Raw genomic sequence first — 11,405 nt, 5'->3', positions numbered from 1 at the left:
CAGCCAGGGCCAGCAGGGCCAGCAGGGCTAGAAAACACCCCACCCTCTCAACGTCCTTCACCCCTTCCCATAGCGGCGTTCATTGGAATGGGGCGTGAACCTACTTTGTCCACACCAGTGCTTGGCTCAGCAGAGAGAGTGTGCGCTGGTAACCCACACCCCTTTTCCCACGCCCACGCACCCCCCTCCCACGCTACGAATGGGTGAGTGTGGAGTTGTGTGCTTCCAGTCGTCTTCTGCGTTTCTCTCCTTGCCTTACCGAGCATGTAGGTTAAAACCACTGCTCTCTCTGCGGTGACAGGAGCGAAGGAGAAAGGAAGAGTGAGAGGGCGAGGCACAGAGACATGCGCGCAGAGGGATCGATGAATGAGTAAGATCAGCCAGGGTGTCTGTCGTCGCAACACAGCAGCAGCAGCATTTACTCAGATTACTCTAATTAGGCAGTATTTCTGAGTCGGGTCAGAGAGAGAATAACCAGAGGGTACCCAGACATCAGCAGGACGATAGAGTCAAGGTCTCGTCCATTGCGTCCCAACTGAGAAAGAAAGCACCGAGACGGCAAGGAAGCGGCAGGTATCTATCAATCTAAGGTATCGTCGAAGCTGCATCCATCGGTTTGCTGCTCACCTCTGAGTGAAGGAAGTTACTGTGAAGGAGAGAGGAAGAGGGAAACGCCCAACCTGTGTACCGAAAATAAGGTCCACTCCATTGGCTGCCTGACCCACCATGCGACTGCCCAGTCTTGTCCTGTCTTCTGAGTGCTTTCCGTGGGCCATGTCCTTCCTTCCCTGCCTGTCAGCCCCTGCTCTTTCCTTCTCTCCCCTCTCCCACCCGGTCTCTGCATGGCGCGCTAAGCCCGATAGGGCCCCCTGGAGCTACCTGCCGCAAGGTAAGGTGCCTCGAGGAAAGTGCTTTCCATTCTGCCCTGCCCGAAAGACACTACTGTCTCTCGGTGCCATCCCAGGTCCAGGTATTCGTACACATGCATTCTCCTGCTCGTTGTTGACAATGAATGGCTTTTCAGCCATGAATACCAGAGAGCGGGGACCTCACCAAGATGATGCATCATGTGCCCGACGGGCTTACCAAGTAGATAGACAGACGGGCAAGCAAGCAGCGGTAACGTCGATTTGCCGTGGTTGTAGCGGCTGCAGGTTGATGATGCGGTGAAGAAGATGATTCTCTTCTGCCTTGCCTTGTCCTGGACCGTGGGGCCCCATCTCTATCTGTACGTGATCTGCCTAAGGTACGGATACCGTAGGTGACTTAAGGTAGCTAGGCCAGGTATCCGTAGCTCTTGCTTCCATCTCACCGTTCTTGACCGTGTGAATGCGGTGTCTGTGGCGGCTTCCTCCATCTTGTTTCGTCATCGCAGCGCAGCAGAGCAAAGCAAGAAGGAAGGAAGCACTTGCAAAAGGCAGCAACGAACAACATCGCGAAAAGTTCTCAGACGCCTTCTGCCTGCCTCGGTCAAAAAGTACCTTGCACGGTATCCGTCCCATTGCGCCTGCCTCGCGCAGCTTCTCCTCATCCGTGCCGCAGGACCAACCCCCAAAGGTCCCTTTTTTCGTTCTCGTGGAAGGAAAGGAACGCGCATGGAAGCAACAGACGGCCGATCAGCTGAACTAAGCTCGACTGCTCTCAATCTCTCCCTTCTGCCTGGGCCGCCGCTTCCTACATACGACAAGTTTGTTGGTTGCTTGCTCAGGAAAGCACAAGTACTCGGCGCCTCCCCGATACCCCTGCGAATACATTGGATACCCTCTCTCTGCTTCACTGCAATATCGACGCCGGGCTGTCAACAACTTTGAACCCTTTCCTTTCCTTTCCTTTCCTGCCTGCCTTGGACCTCCAAACTGCAGACAGACACACAGAACTAGGTTGTCTGCCTACATTAGACAGGCACACTCTCAGATCCACGCTCGCATATCGCTTCGTCCACTCACACATACACGTCCTCGCTGTCACTGCCACACACAACACACTTCGTTCACGCGCGCGCACACTCATCACCGCTCACTCACACCTGCCTCTAACTGCTGCGGCGTCTGCCTGAGCTGCTGCTCCTGTACGCTTGCTTGTGTGCCCTGCCGCCCGCAAAGCAAAAAAGCAACATTACCAGCGGCAAAAGCAGCAACACAGAAGCACCGCAACACCAACACCGATGCCGCGTGGGCTTCATCACATCGCAGGGTCATCAGCATAACAATAATAATATCAACACACAAACCCCCCCCCCCTCTCTCTCTCTCGAACTCTCGATCCGAGCCAACCCCCCGCCAGCCCGTCTCCGTCCCTCATCCCCGTCCCCCGTCCCCCCGTCTCTGTTCCGTCCCTCATCCTGACTCCTCGACGCCGTCCCCCGTCCTCATCCTCGTCAGCCGCGACGATATCGACACTGGATCCTGTCCCAAGTCGTCCGTCCGTCCCAAAATCCCAAATCCTGTCTGGATAGAGAACCCCGGCGTCGACCACGACGCACCACGCGCACCCCCGAACCCGACCCCGACCCCCCGACCCAAAATTGACAGACAGGGCTGCATCGCTGCTCTGTGCTTGCATCCCACTAGACGGCCATAAGAAACAGCCACACGCCAACCGTCGGGCTCCCTGGCGTGCTACTAGTCAGTCCTTCCGCATCCTATTCCTCTTAGGGCTGCCCGCCGACACCGTTCCCGCTACCCTACCTTACCCGTTGTAACTTGTCCCTCACCCCCATCCACTCACTCCTCTCCTCTCCTATCCTATCCTATCCGTGCTGGCCTATCCCCTCTCCCGCTCGCTGTACGTGAGTGTGGTGTGCGTGTGGGTGTGTCTTGTCTTGTGCGTCTCCTCATTCCCAGGTTTCTCCTGCCTACCCAGCGATCCATCTCTACCTCTGCCTCTACCGGGCACTCCTTCATCTACATACTGTTACGGCGTAGACAGGCTCTCAGTCCTCCTGTCTTGTCTTGTCCTTGTCTTGACCTGACTTGGGCCTTGCACTGGTCCGACCTGGCCATCTATCGACCTGTCTCCTTGAGGAAAGGAAGGGGAAGGAAAAGCGGTACTTTGTCCCCTGTGCTCTTCTCTGCCCTGGCTGGCCCCCCCTCCTCCTTCTCCTCCTCGACCGAACGACAGAAAGGGTACCTGCCTACGGCACACACCTTTTCAGTGAGAGAGACGGGAAAGAGACAGAGAGAGAGAGAGAGAGAAAGACAGCCGAGAGAGAAGTGTAGTGCACGCCCCCCTCTGACCCTTACCGCTCACTGGGCGCTCTGCTTGCCGCTGCCGACGCCAGCACCAGCACCAGCACCAGCACCAGCAGGGCTGCTTCTTCTTCTTCTCCTTCTCCTCACTCTTCCATCTCCACCTGCCCTACCACGCCAGCCCTTTCCACGCCCACCGTACGCTTCTCTTGTTCCTTCACCTGTCACCCTTGACACCACTGACTGGACTGCCTACCCAGGCTAGGTACCTACCGACCTTACCCTTACCCTCCTCCCCTAGCCGTACCCGACCTGGTCCTGGACCTGGGAGCAAGTACCTTACCTTGCCCTGCCCTCGCACATCCTGGGTGGTACCTGGCTCAAGTACCTTACCCAGAATACAACCCACTGCTAAGGTCTAAGGTAGGGTGCTCTCGACAAGGATTGCAGAAGCAGTACCCGCCCATACCTTGTCGACCTGTCGCCTCTCTTTTTTTGCCTTAAAGCCCCCCGGGGTTCAGCGGCGTCGTCACACATCGCCTCTTATTTCAGCTGTCCGCTCCCCACGACATCGACCCGAACTCTGCCCACCCCAGCACCGGCCACTCCTCTTCCTCCGACGACATTTGCACTTCGCATTCCTCGACGCCGTCCGGTCCTCTGCTGTTTCTACCTGTCCTGTCTGCGAATAGATCGCCAGACTCGCCCTGTCCCGTGTACAACCTCGACCTCTTTCGTCGACTTCGTTTTCGAATTCTCATTCCAGTACCGGTCGGCTTGCCTGTTTCCCGTTCCCGCTGTCTTGTCTTTTCTTCTCCAACTCGCCCACTCCGTCCGCTCGCTGCGAGGGAGACAGTCCACCAACAACAACACAGAGACAGGCTCTTTTCTTTTTTTCTCTCGACCTGCATTGGATTGGCATTGGCCCCCGGCCCCAACCAACGGCGAACCCGACCCTCATCGCCACCCACGGCCTGCACCGCATCCTCCTTGGCCTCGGACACATCTCGTATCCCGTCGCGATCTCAATTATATTCCCCCTGGCGCATCACCCATGACGCCCGTGCTGCCGTCACTATAAACCTTAGTGGCCTCCGCTTCAGCTGTGATTGTCACAAAGCCTCAGCTGTCATTGCACAGATATTAGCCGACACCATGGAGGCGCCATCACGATACAGGGAGCCTGCTGGCCTTCCCAGCATCCTTATAGATTCGAACCCCAGATCCTCCGACCGATCGGACCCGTTCAGCATGTACTCGTCTTCTGTTGCCGTATCCATTCCTGGTTCAGACAGAGGAATCAACGCGCCGCCCCCGTTACCTCCTCCACGAATGCCTTTTGAAAGTCCTATGCATCCTCAACAGGAGCCCAGACAATACCACCGCGACCCGTCATCCTACAGCCCTAGGGAACACGGTGGCTACGATAGCTTGAGCAGCTTCGATGACAGGCCTCACTACAAGAGAGCAGGCTACAGGCACGAACGAGATGAGGGATATGCCAGCATGGGCTCGGCCTCGTCTAGGTAAGTCGGCCTTTACAGCCTTAGCAGCCAATGTTTGTTGTCAGTCTTGAATCCAATGTGCTAACGAGCCAATGTTTTGCAGATCCGAATGCTCATTGCCAAGCATTAGTGCTGGTTTCGGACTGCACCACAACAAGTTCCAGTTCCAGTCCGGCGCTGATGCCTTCACCGACATGAAGAAGAAGCTCGACCCTTTAAAGACCTTTGATAACAGACCGAGCGTGTCTCTGTTGAGTGCCTCTAGCGCTTCTTCCACAGACCCCTTCTCTAGAAGATTGTCCGGTGACCTGAGATCTCCGCTTTCCCTGCCCTCCGCGACCCTGCCGTACCACCTCAAGACGAACGTGCTGGATTCGCCCGACAGCTACACCAACACTCCTCCTCATTCTGCCGTTACACCCTCACCGAGGAGCCAGCCTTTCCACTTGGGCCAAGAGTACTCGCCGCCCACCAGGTCAAGAAGGAATAACAGCGACGATGCATCTTCGCACAGTTACGAGGTGGAGGATATGGAGATGGAGGAGACCAACTCAATGAAGAGACTACGCATCGAGGACCCATTGCGAGCGCACTATGACGGTGCAGGAGTCAAGCGCCGCGCATCGGCCGACCCCGACGATAGCGTCCCGATCGGCTTCACGACCCAGGGCGATTTGATGCGTCGCCGCGATGGTAACTCGAGAGGCTCCCCCACGCCCCGGTTGAGCGTAATCCCGCAAGGGTCTGTATCCTCGGTGTCCTCCAGCGGGCGTGCCGGTTCCTACAGCTCCAACCTGTCACTGCTCACTGGCAGCATCGCCAGCATGGGTGCGTCTTCGTATGGCCGTGTATCTCCCGGAGGTATCTCACCTGGCGGTATTTCACCAAACGGCACCGACCCTAGCTGCAGCTCGCCTTACAGTGCGTCCATGTCGCTGAACCCCTCACCTCGTGGCTCGTTGTCCCGTGCGCCACACCAGCGAACCATCAGCGAAAACAGGCCACTCGCTTCCCCGCGCAAGCTCGCCGAGGTTGGCAAGCCTGGTAGCGCCAAGATCTCGGGCTTCTTCATGTGCGACTGCTGTCCCAAGAAGCCAAAGAAGTTCGAGACGGCCGAAGAGCTACAGTAAGTTTGGGTTTTCCAACACGCACGAGACAATTCACTAACAGACGTAGCGCACACGAGGCAGAGAAGCAGTACGAGTGCTCATTCTGCGGCAACCGATTCAAGAACAAGAATGAAGCGGAACGCCACCAGAACAGTCTCCACGTACGCAGACACAGCTGGAGCTGCTCGGCTCTGCACAGTTACGACCGCGCTTTCCACGACAGCACCAACCGACCTGGAGAAGCTGACACTTGCGGCTACTGTGGAGAAGAATTCCCGCGCAACGGCCGGGGACCTGGTGCGACGGCACCCCGTCATGCTACGGACCAGGATTGGGAGGAGCGTATCCGCCACCTGCAAGAGGTTCACAAGTTCCGGGAGTGCAACGCCAGCAAGAAGTTCTTCCGCGCAGACCATTTCCGACAGCACCTCAAGCACAGCCACGCTGGAACCAGCGGAAAGTGGACCAACATGTTGGAGAACGCCTGCATGCTGGATGAGGATCCCACCCCCAGGTAGACGATCAACCGGAGCAATCTCGACAAGTGACTGAAAGACCCGACATGCTGGAATGAGGCGATGGATGTCGAGTAAGGAGGTTGTCGAGCTTAAAGCAAGCCCCGCGAGCACGAGTCATTCCGCAGGGATACAGTGGAGGGCATTATTTGCGGCAAAGGACGAGTGAGAGGGGCGGCATTTGCGACTTGGATACCCGACGAGGAATCGTTTCCCAGCGCAAAGCGATAATTTGGCGGCGGCAACCAGGGATTTGGATTGCACTGATGATGGCCACATCACACATCTCGTTTCGTTTCGCTTATCCAGAGTTGAAGGATTGGAAAATACCCGCTCTTGGCTGTGGACGAGACGGCTCGCTGACAGCTGGAGCAAATCAAAAAATCAAAAGTAGTCGATTCAAGCATGTGGCTCGGTGTCCACAGGTGGAGGCCTGCCACTTCGGAGCTTTTGGAGTACTGGTGATTGCAGCAGGGGGCTTTCAGGCACCGGGTATATACTGATGGAAGTTGTCTAGTTGCACATGTTTTCATATTTGTTGGAGGAAATACCAGGCATTGTTGGGCCAGAGCAGGGGAGCGACATGATGACATGATGGCACTAGAAAGAGCGGCGAGACCGCGTTGTATTTTGTACGGGCTCCGGGAAAAAACAAGTTGGTCAGTAGCGAATAAGAATAGTATAAGACAACAAGAAGATTCAAAACATATTATGGGTGCCTCGCGACTGAAGTCTGGTTCTGTGTCGATGATGATCTGCCAGACGACAAGGGCCGAGGGCAATCCTGCGGATGAGTATTTCGCTAAATGCATCCTTCACAGTGATGTAGTGGCGCTTTCCTCGGCACAACGGCCATCTTGTCAGCGTCGGACACGTTCCCAGGCCTGGGTATCCGTACGGATCTCAACACCATCATGGCCATCGTGATGGACGAAAGAGGCCGCCAAACGTCACATGACTTCAGCCCTACAAGCCACTCGCATATGTATGTGGCGATTCACTAGTGTGGCGAAGGGGGGAGGGGGCGGCGGTGCAGCGAGAAAGCGGGAGGGAGAAAAAAACGATCGGCTTCTTCTTTTGGAACACTAAGGGTCACGTTGTAGTGGGGTTCGGGTTGCTGCGAGAAAATGTCTTGGTGAGGGGCAACTCGGGGGTACTTACCTAGGTACGCCGTATGCTGTGCTAGGTGGGTGAGAAGTCACGAAGTGAGGGGAGGGTGCCTGGTGCCACGAGGTCATCCGAACCTTTACCGCGGGTGCCTGCCGCAAGCGAATTGGTGGTGGTGAAGGACAAGAGCAGCACGGGAAGAAGCACAGCAGCACGCACCTGCTGCCATCGCTGACTGCAGCACACGAAAAGTGGAGACGTTGACTCTTTTCGGCGCAAACCTTACTCACCTTCTCCCAAGCGCTGCGTCAACTGCGTCATTCTCATATCGCAGCACCTTTTACACCGAGCAACACGGAATTGCTTTTACGATTTCCACCGACCAATTCCTTGCTTTTTCCAAGCGGCTCATCATACTTCGGAAGGGACCTTCCGGTCAGCACGAGGGACAGAGACGGACGTAGCCCCGCCTTGGACGAGAAAAGTGTGTGTGTGTTTTCATGGGCCTTGGCGCAAACGCAGAGGAGAGAGAGACGACGCGGCAGAAACGAGGCACCAGCGACGGGGAAATTCCGTTTGAAAATCTCGACGGACGGGAGCAGGCTGCGGCGCTACACCAGCTGATCAGGAAAAGCTGCGTTGAGATGGCGCTGAACCGTGTGGATGGGAACGACGAGCTCTACGTCGGCGGGTGAGTTTTAACCTGCCTGCCCCTCCATAACCCCGCCATCCTAACGACGCAACGTCCAGCATCTGGGCCCTCCGCCGCCCGTCGGCGCTCAAGGAGCGCAACATCACGCACATTCTCTCCGTCGTGCGCTTCGACCCCGCGGGGCTGAAGAGCGAGACGGATACGTGGGAGAACTACGGCAAGAGCTACAAGCACATGGTCATCGACGTGGACGACGTCGAGGACTCGGATCTGCTGGTGCATCTGCCTGCGGCGGTGCGCTTCATCGAGGAGGGGCTGCATCCTGGGTCGGCGGCCGCTGAGGGCAAGAAGGAGGCCGAGGATGGGGACAGCTTCGAGGAGAAGAAGAAGAAGCTGAAGGCGGCTGTGAAGCAGGACCTGGCCGAGGATGCAGACGTCATCACGCCTGCCAACGATGACGCCCCGCCCCCTGCGAAGGAGTTCGACGAGCTGAAGCTGGAGACGGACGAGAGCAAGCCGCCGGCCGTGTACGTCCACTGCGCGATGGGCAAGTCGCGCTCCGTCTCGGTCGTCGTGGCGTACCTCCTATGGAAACACCCGGGCCGCTTCGGCCGGTCCAAGGCGTCGACCGAGGCGGCGCAGAAGGCGTCCTTGTCCAAGATGGACGAGAAGACCGCCGCGGGGGTGAAGCAGCGCGCCAAGGAGGCCGTCGAGGCGGCGGTGAAGTGGGTGCGCAACACGCGGGAAATCGCGGAGCCGAACCCTGGGTTCATTGCGCAGCTGGAGATGTGGTGGGCGATGGGGTGCCCCGCGGACGTGGAGGGGCACCCGATTTACCAGCGGTGGGCGTTCCAGCGAGAAATTGATGAGAGCGTCGCGGCGGGACAGGCGCCGTCGAGGCTGCGGTTCGAGGACGAGGAGGTCAAGGAGGACGGGGAGGGGGAGGGAAAGGAGCTGCGGTGCAAGAAGTGCCGGCGGACGCTGGCCACGCCGCGCTTCGTGCTCGAGCATGAGCCGCAGGGCCAGGCGCAGGGAGAGTGTGGGCACTTGTTCGTGGAGCCGTTGAGCTGGATGCGGGAGGAGCTCGAGAAGGGAGCCCTCGAGGGCCGGCTATGTTGTCCCAACGGCAAGTGCGGCGCGGCGGTGGGGAGGTATAGCTGGAGGGGCTTCAGATGCAGCTGCGGCGGATGGGTCACGCCGGGGTTCAGTCTGCAGAGGGCGCGGGTTGACGAGGTGAAGAAGGTCGGGACGGGCGCGAAGGGGATGGCTAGCTTGGGGATCCGGATGCCGCCTGGGACGGGACGGCTGTAGGGTCGTGGGAAATGGGGTGTTTGGAGTTTGGGGGTGGGCTGTTTGGAAGCATAGGAGGGACGGAGAGGCTAAAAGGCAATGTGCATTAGCAGAGACATAGAAACATGAAAACTGTAGACAGTACGGCCTGTTGTTTTGGTGTTCGTGTTTCCCTCGACCAGGTGTTCGACTTGAGATGGCTTCCGAGACCAGAAGTCACCGTCACCGTCAACGTCCCTCGGGTAAGCCCTCTAGGAAGATCCCGCCATACAGACTTTGTTGAAGGCAAAGAGAACAAGTCATTATTCATAACGAACAATGCATGATCTCTCTTGATCGTTCTCAAAGACGACCTTTCATCGGTTTGTCCCACGACAATCTTCAACTCCCCAAACAACTGCATTGTTGCACAACACAAAGACTGTTCCCGTCCCGATTCACCATCTCGACCACCTCCAGCAAGCCTATTTAAGAATACCTTCGAGGCTTCTCATCAACTTCCTAACCCCAGACACAACCTCCAATTCAAAGCATCACCAACCAACCACCTCCTCCGCCAACTCATCCATCACCACCACGTACCCACTGAACCAGATTGAACCGGACACAGCCGAAAAGATAGAAAAGATGTGCCGCACCCTCAAGGTAACCAACAAATGCCACTTCTGCCGCGTCGTGATGGGCGCTTACTCAGTCGTGCACAAGTGCGCGCAGCGCGTGCTCCTGCCCGTCCGCGGCGCCGACGGGCTGATGTGCACACGCCCGTACTGCCCCGTCGGCCGCGTCGACCGCCTCGAAGGCTTTTTGCCGTACTGCGAGGCGTGTAGGCAAGATTTGGAGGAGGGGGAGTTGGAGCGGCCTGGGTATATGTCTTTTAACCGGTGATGTTGTTTGGGGGGAAGGTGGATGTTGGCATATCAAGGGATCTTGCTTTAAATTCTAAAAGCTGTGAGGTTTACGAAGGTTGAGAGGAACTAATGGGAGGCGAGAAGTTCTGTTTTTTATCTTGTTTATTTTGTGTTTCGTGATTTAGCTTGAACTATTCAGAGGGACAGCGTGCGACTTGTTTGGTTTGGGAAAGGGGGCGTTTTGGCGATGGCGCGGGTTCAAGTGCTTTCATTGCAACAACAAATAAATTCCCGCTGTATTTTTGGGTAATATCTATGTAAGCAAAATTCTCTGTTTTCATCAAACAATCAGAAGGCGCACATGGCGCTTCCCTTGCCCTTGCAACAGCTCGCAAGCGCGTCGAGTCCGTTGTCGGGAATCCAGTATTCCGTCTAACAAGAGTTAAAATCTTTGAATATAGGGTTGCTTGAAAGGAAATGTATTAATAGGGGGTTATGCCAACTTACGCCGTCGAAACGTCCCCGACAGCAGTCCTGCGTCTGGTCGTTGTGCGGGACGACTTGCTGCTTGTCGTTGCTGGTGCAGCAGTAGCCCGAGGTCTCGGCAAGGGCGCTTTGAAAATGCCAATGGTAAGATTGCGGGTGAAGAAAGAGTACAATGGGGAGAAATGGGGGTCCTTACCAGATGGCGAACAGACCGCCGGACAGGAAGGTGGACAAACGCATATTGGGTATCTTTTAATGAGGGTGGAAATCGAAATAGCTGGATAGGGAAAGGGGAGGTGTCAACTCAAGCCTTTCCTCTAGCGGGCCAAGAACACAACTTATATGAACACGAGCAGAAACCCAACAGCTTTCTACCGGGATACTGGCGGTGAATTGGCACCCCGCGAAGTCCGGCGGTTAATGTGCCTGTTTTACCGACTGCCTGGGTGCCGGACATCATGCGATGAACTCGGATTGAGCCCCGTAAGGCTGCCTGACTCGTGGGTGAACGGAGCAGCCCGCTGGGGGCGTGTGGATGAAGCTCAAGTGTGACACACGTCCTATAAGTTGCAATGAGTTGGTTGTGAATCATACTTTGGTGGAAGAAATCCGAGAGTTTCCGTTTTACTCGGAATTGGGTTCTGCAATGCTTTTTGCCGTCGAAAGGGAGACAGACATTCTGCCTTGGTTGGTTGACTGAGAAGA

General features: G+C 56.5%; 3 protein-coding genes across 3 annotated transcripts; 2 read left to right on the top strand and 1 right to left on the bottom strand.

Annotated features, from left to right (window-relative positions):
• Positions 1 to 4,343: 4,343 nt before the first annotated feature.
• On the top strand, positions 4,344 to 6,320 carry CGCS363_v014079 (uncharacterized protein; the record flags this gene model as incomplete). The annotated part of the gene is made up of 3 exons (XM_036645928.1): positions 4,344 to 4,714; positions 4,797 to 5,819; positions 5,870 to 6,320. 3 exons carry the CDS (start codon positions 4,344 to 4,346, stop codon positions 6,318 to 6,320), a joined length of 1,845 nt encoding a protein of 614 aa, XP_036488488.1.
• Positions 6,321 to 7,924: 1,604 nt separating this feature from the next.
• On the top strand, positions 7,925 to 9,387 carry yvh1 (Tyrosine-protein phosphatase yvh1; the record flags this gene model as incomplete). The annotated part of the gene is made up of 2 exons (XM_036645927.1): positions 7,925 to 8,115; positions 8,175 to 9,387. 2 exons carry the CDS (start codon positions 7,925 to 7,927, stop codon positions 9,385 to 9,387), a joined length of 1,404 nt encoding a protein of 467 aa, XP_036488487.1.
• A 1,175-nt stretch (positions 9,388 to 10,562) lies between these two features.
• CGCS363_v014077 (uncharacterized protein) lies at positions 10,563 to 10,940 on the bottom strand (the record flags this gene model as incomplete). Its single annotated transcript, XM_036645926.1, has 3 exons — positions 10,563 to 10,646; positions 10,722 to 10,827; positions 10,897 to 10,940. The coding sequence occupies 3 exons, from the start codon at positions 10,938 to 10,940 to the stop codon at positions 10,563 to 10,565; spliced, it is 234 nt and encodes a 77-aa protein (XP_036488173.1).
• Between the last annotated feature and the right edge of the window lie 465 nt (positions 10,941 to 11,405).

This window comes from Colletotrichum siamense (assembly GCF_013390195.1).
Source record: "Colletotrichum siamense strain Cg363 chromosome Unknown KSG_Cg363_contig10, whole genome shotgun sequence".
In the NCBI taxonomy this organism is placed as follows: domain Eukaryota; kingdom Fungi; phylum Ascomycota; class Sordariomycetes; order Glomerellales; family Glomerellaceae; genus Colletotrichum; species Colletotrichum siamense.
This window is presented reverse-complemented; position numbering and strand designations above follow the sequence as displayed.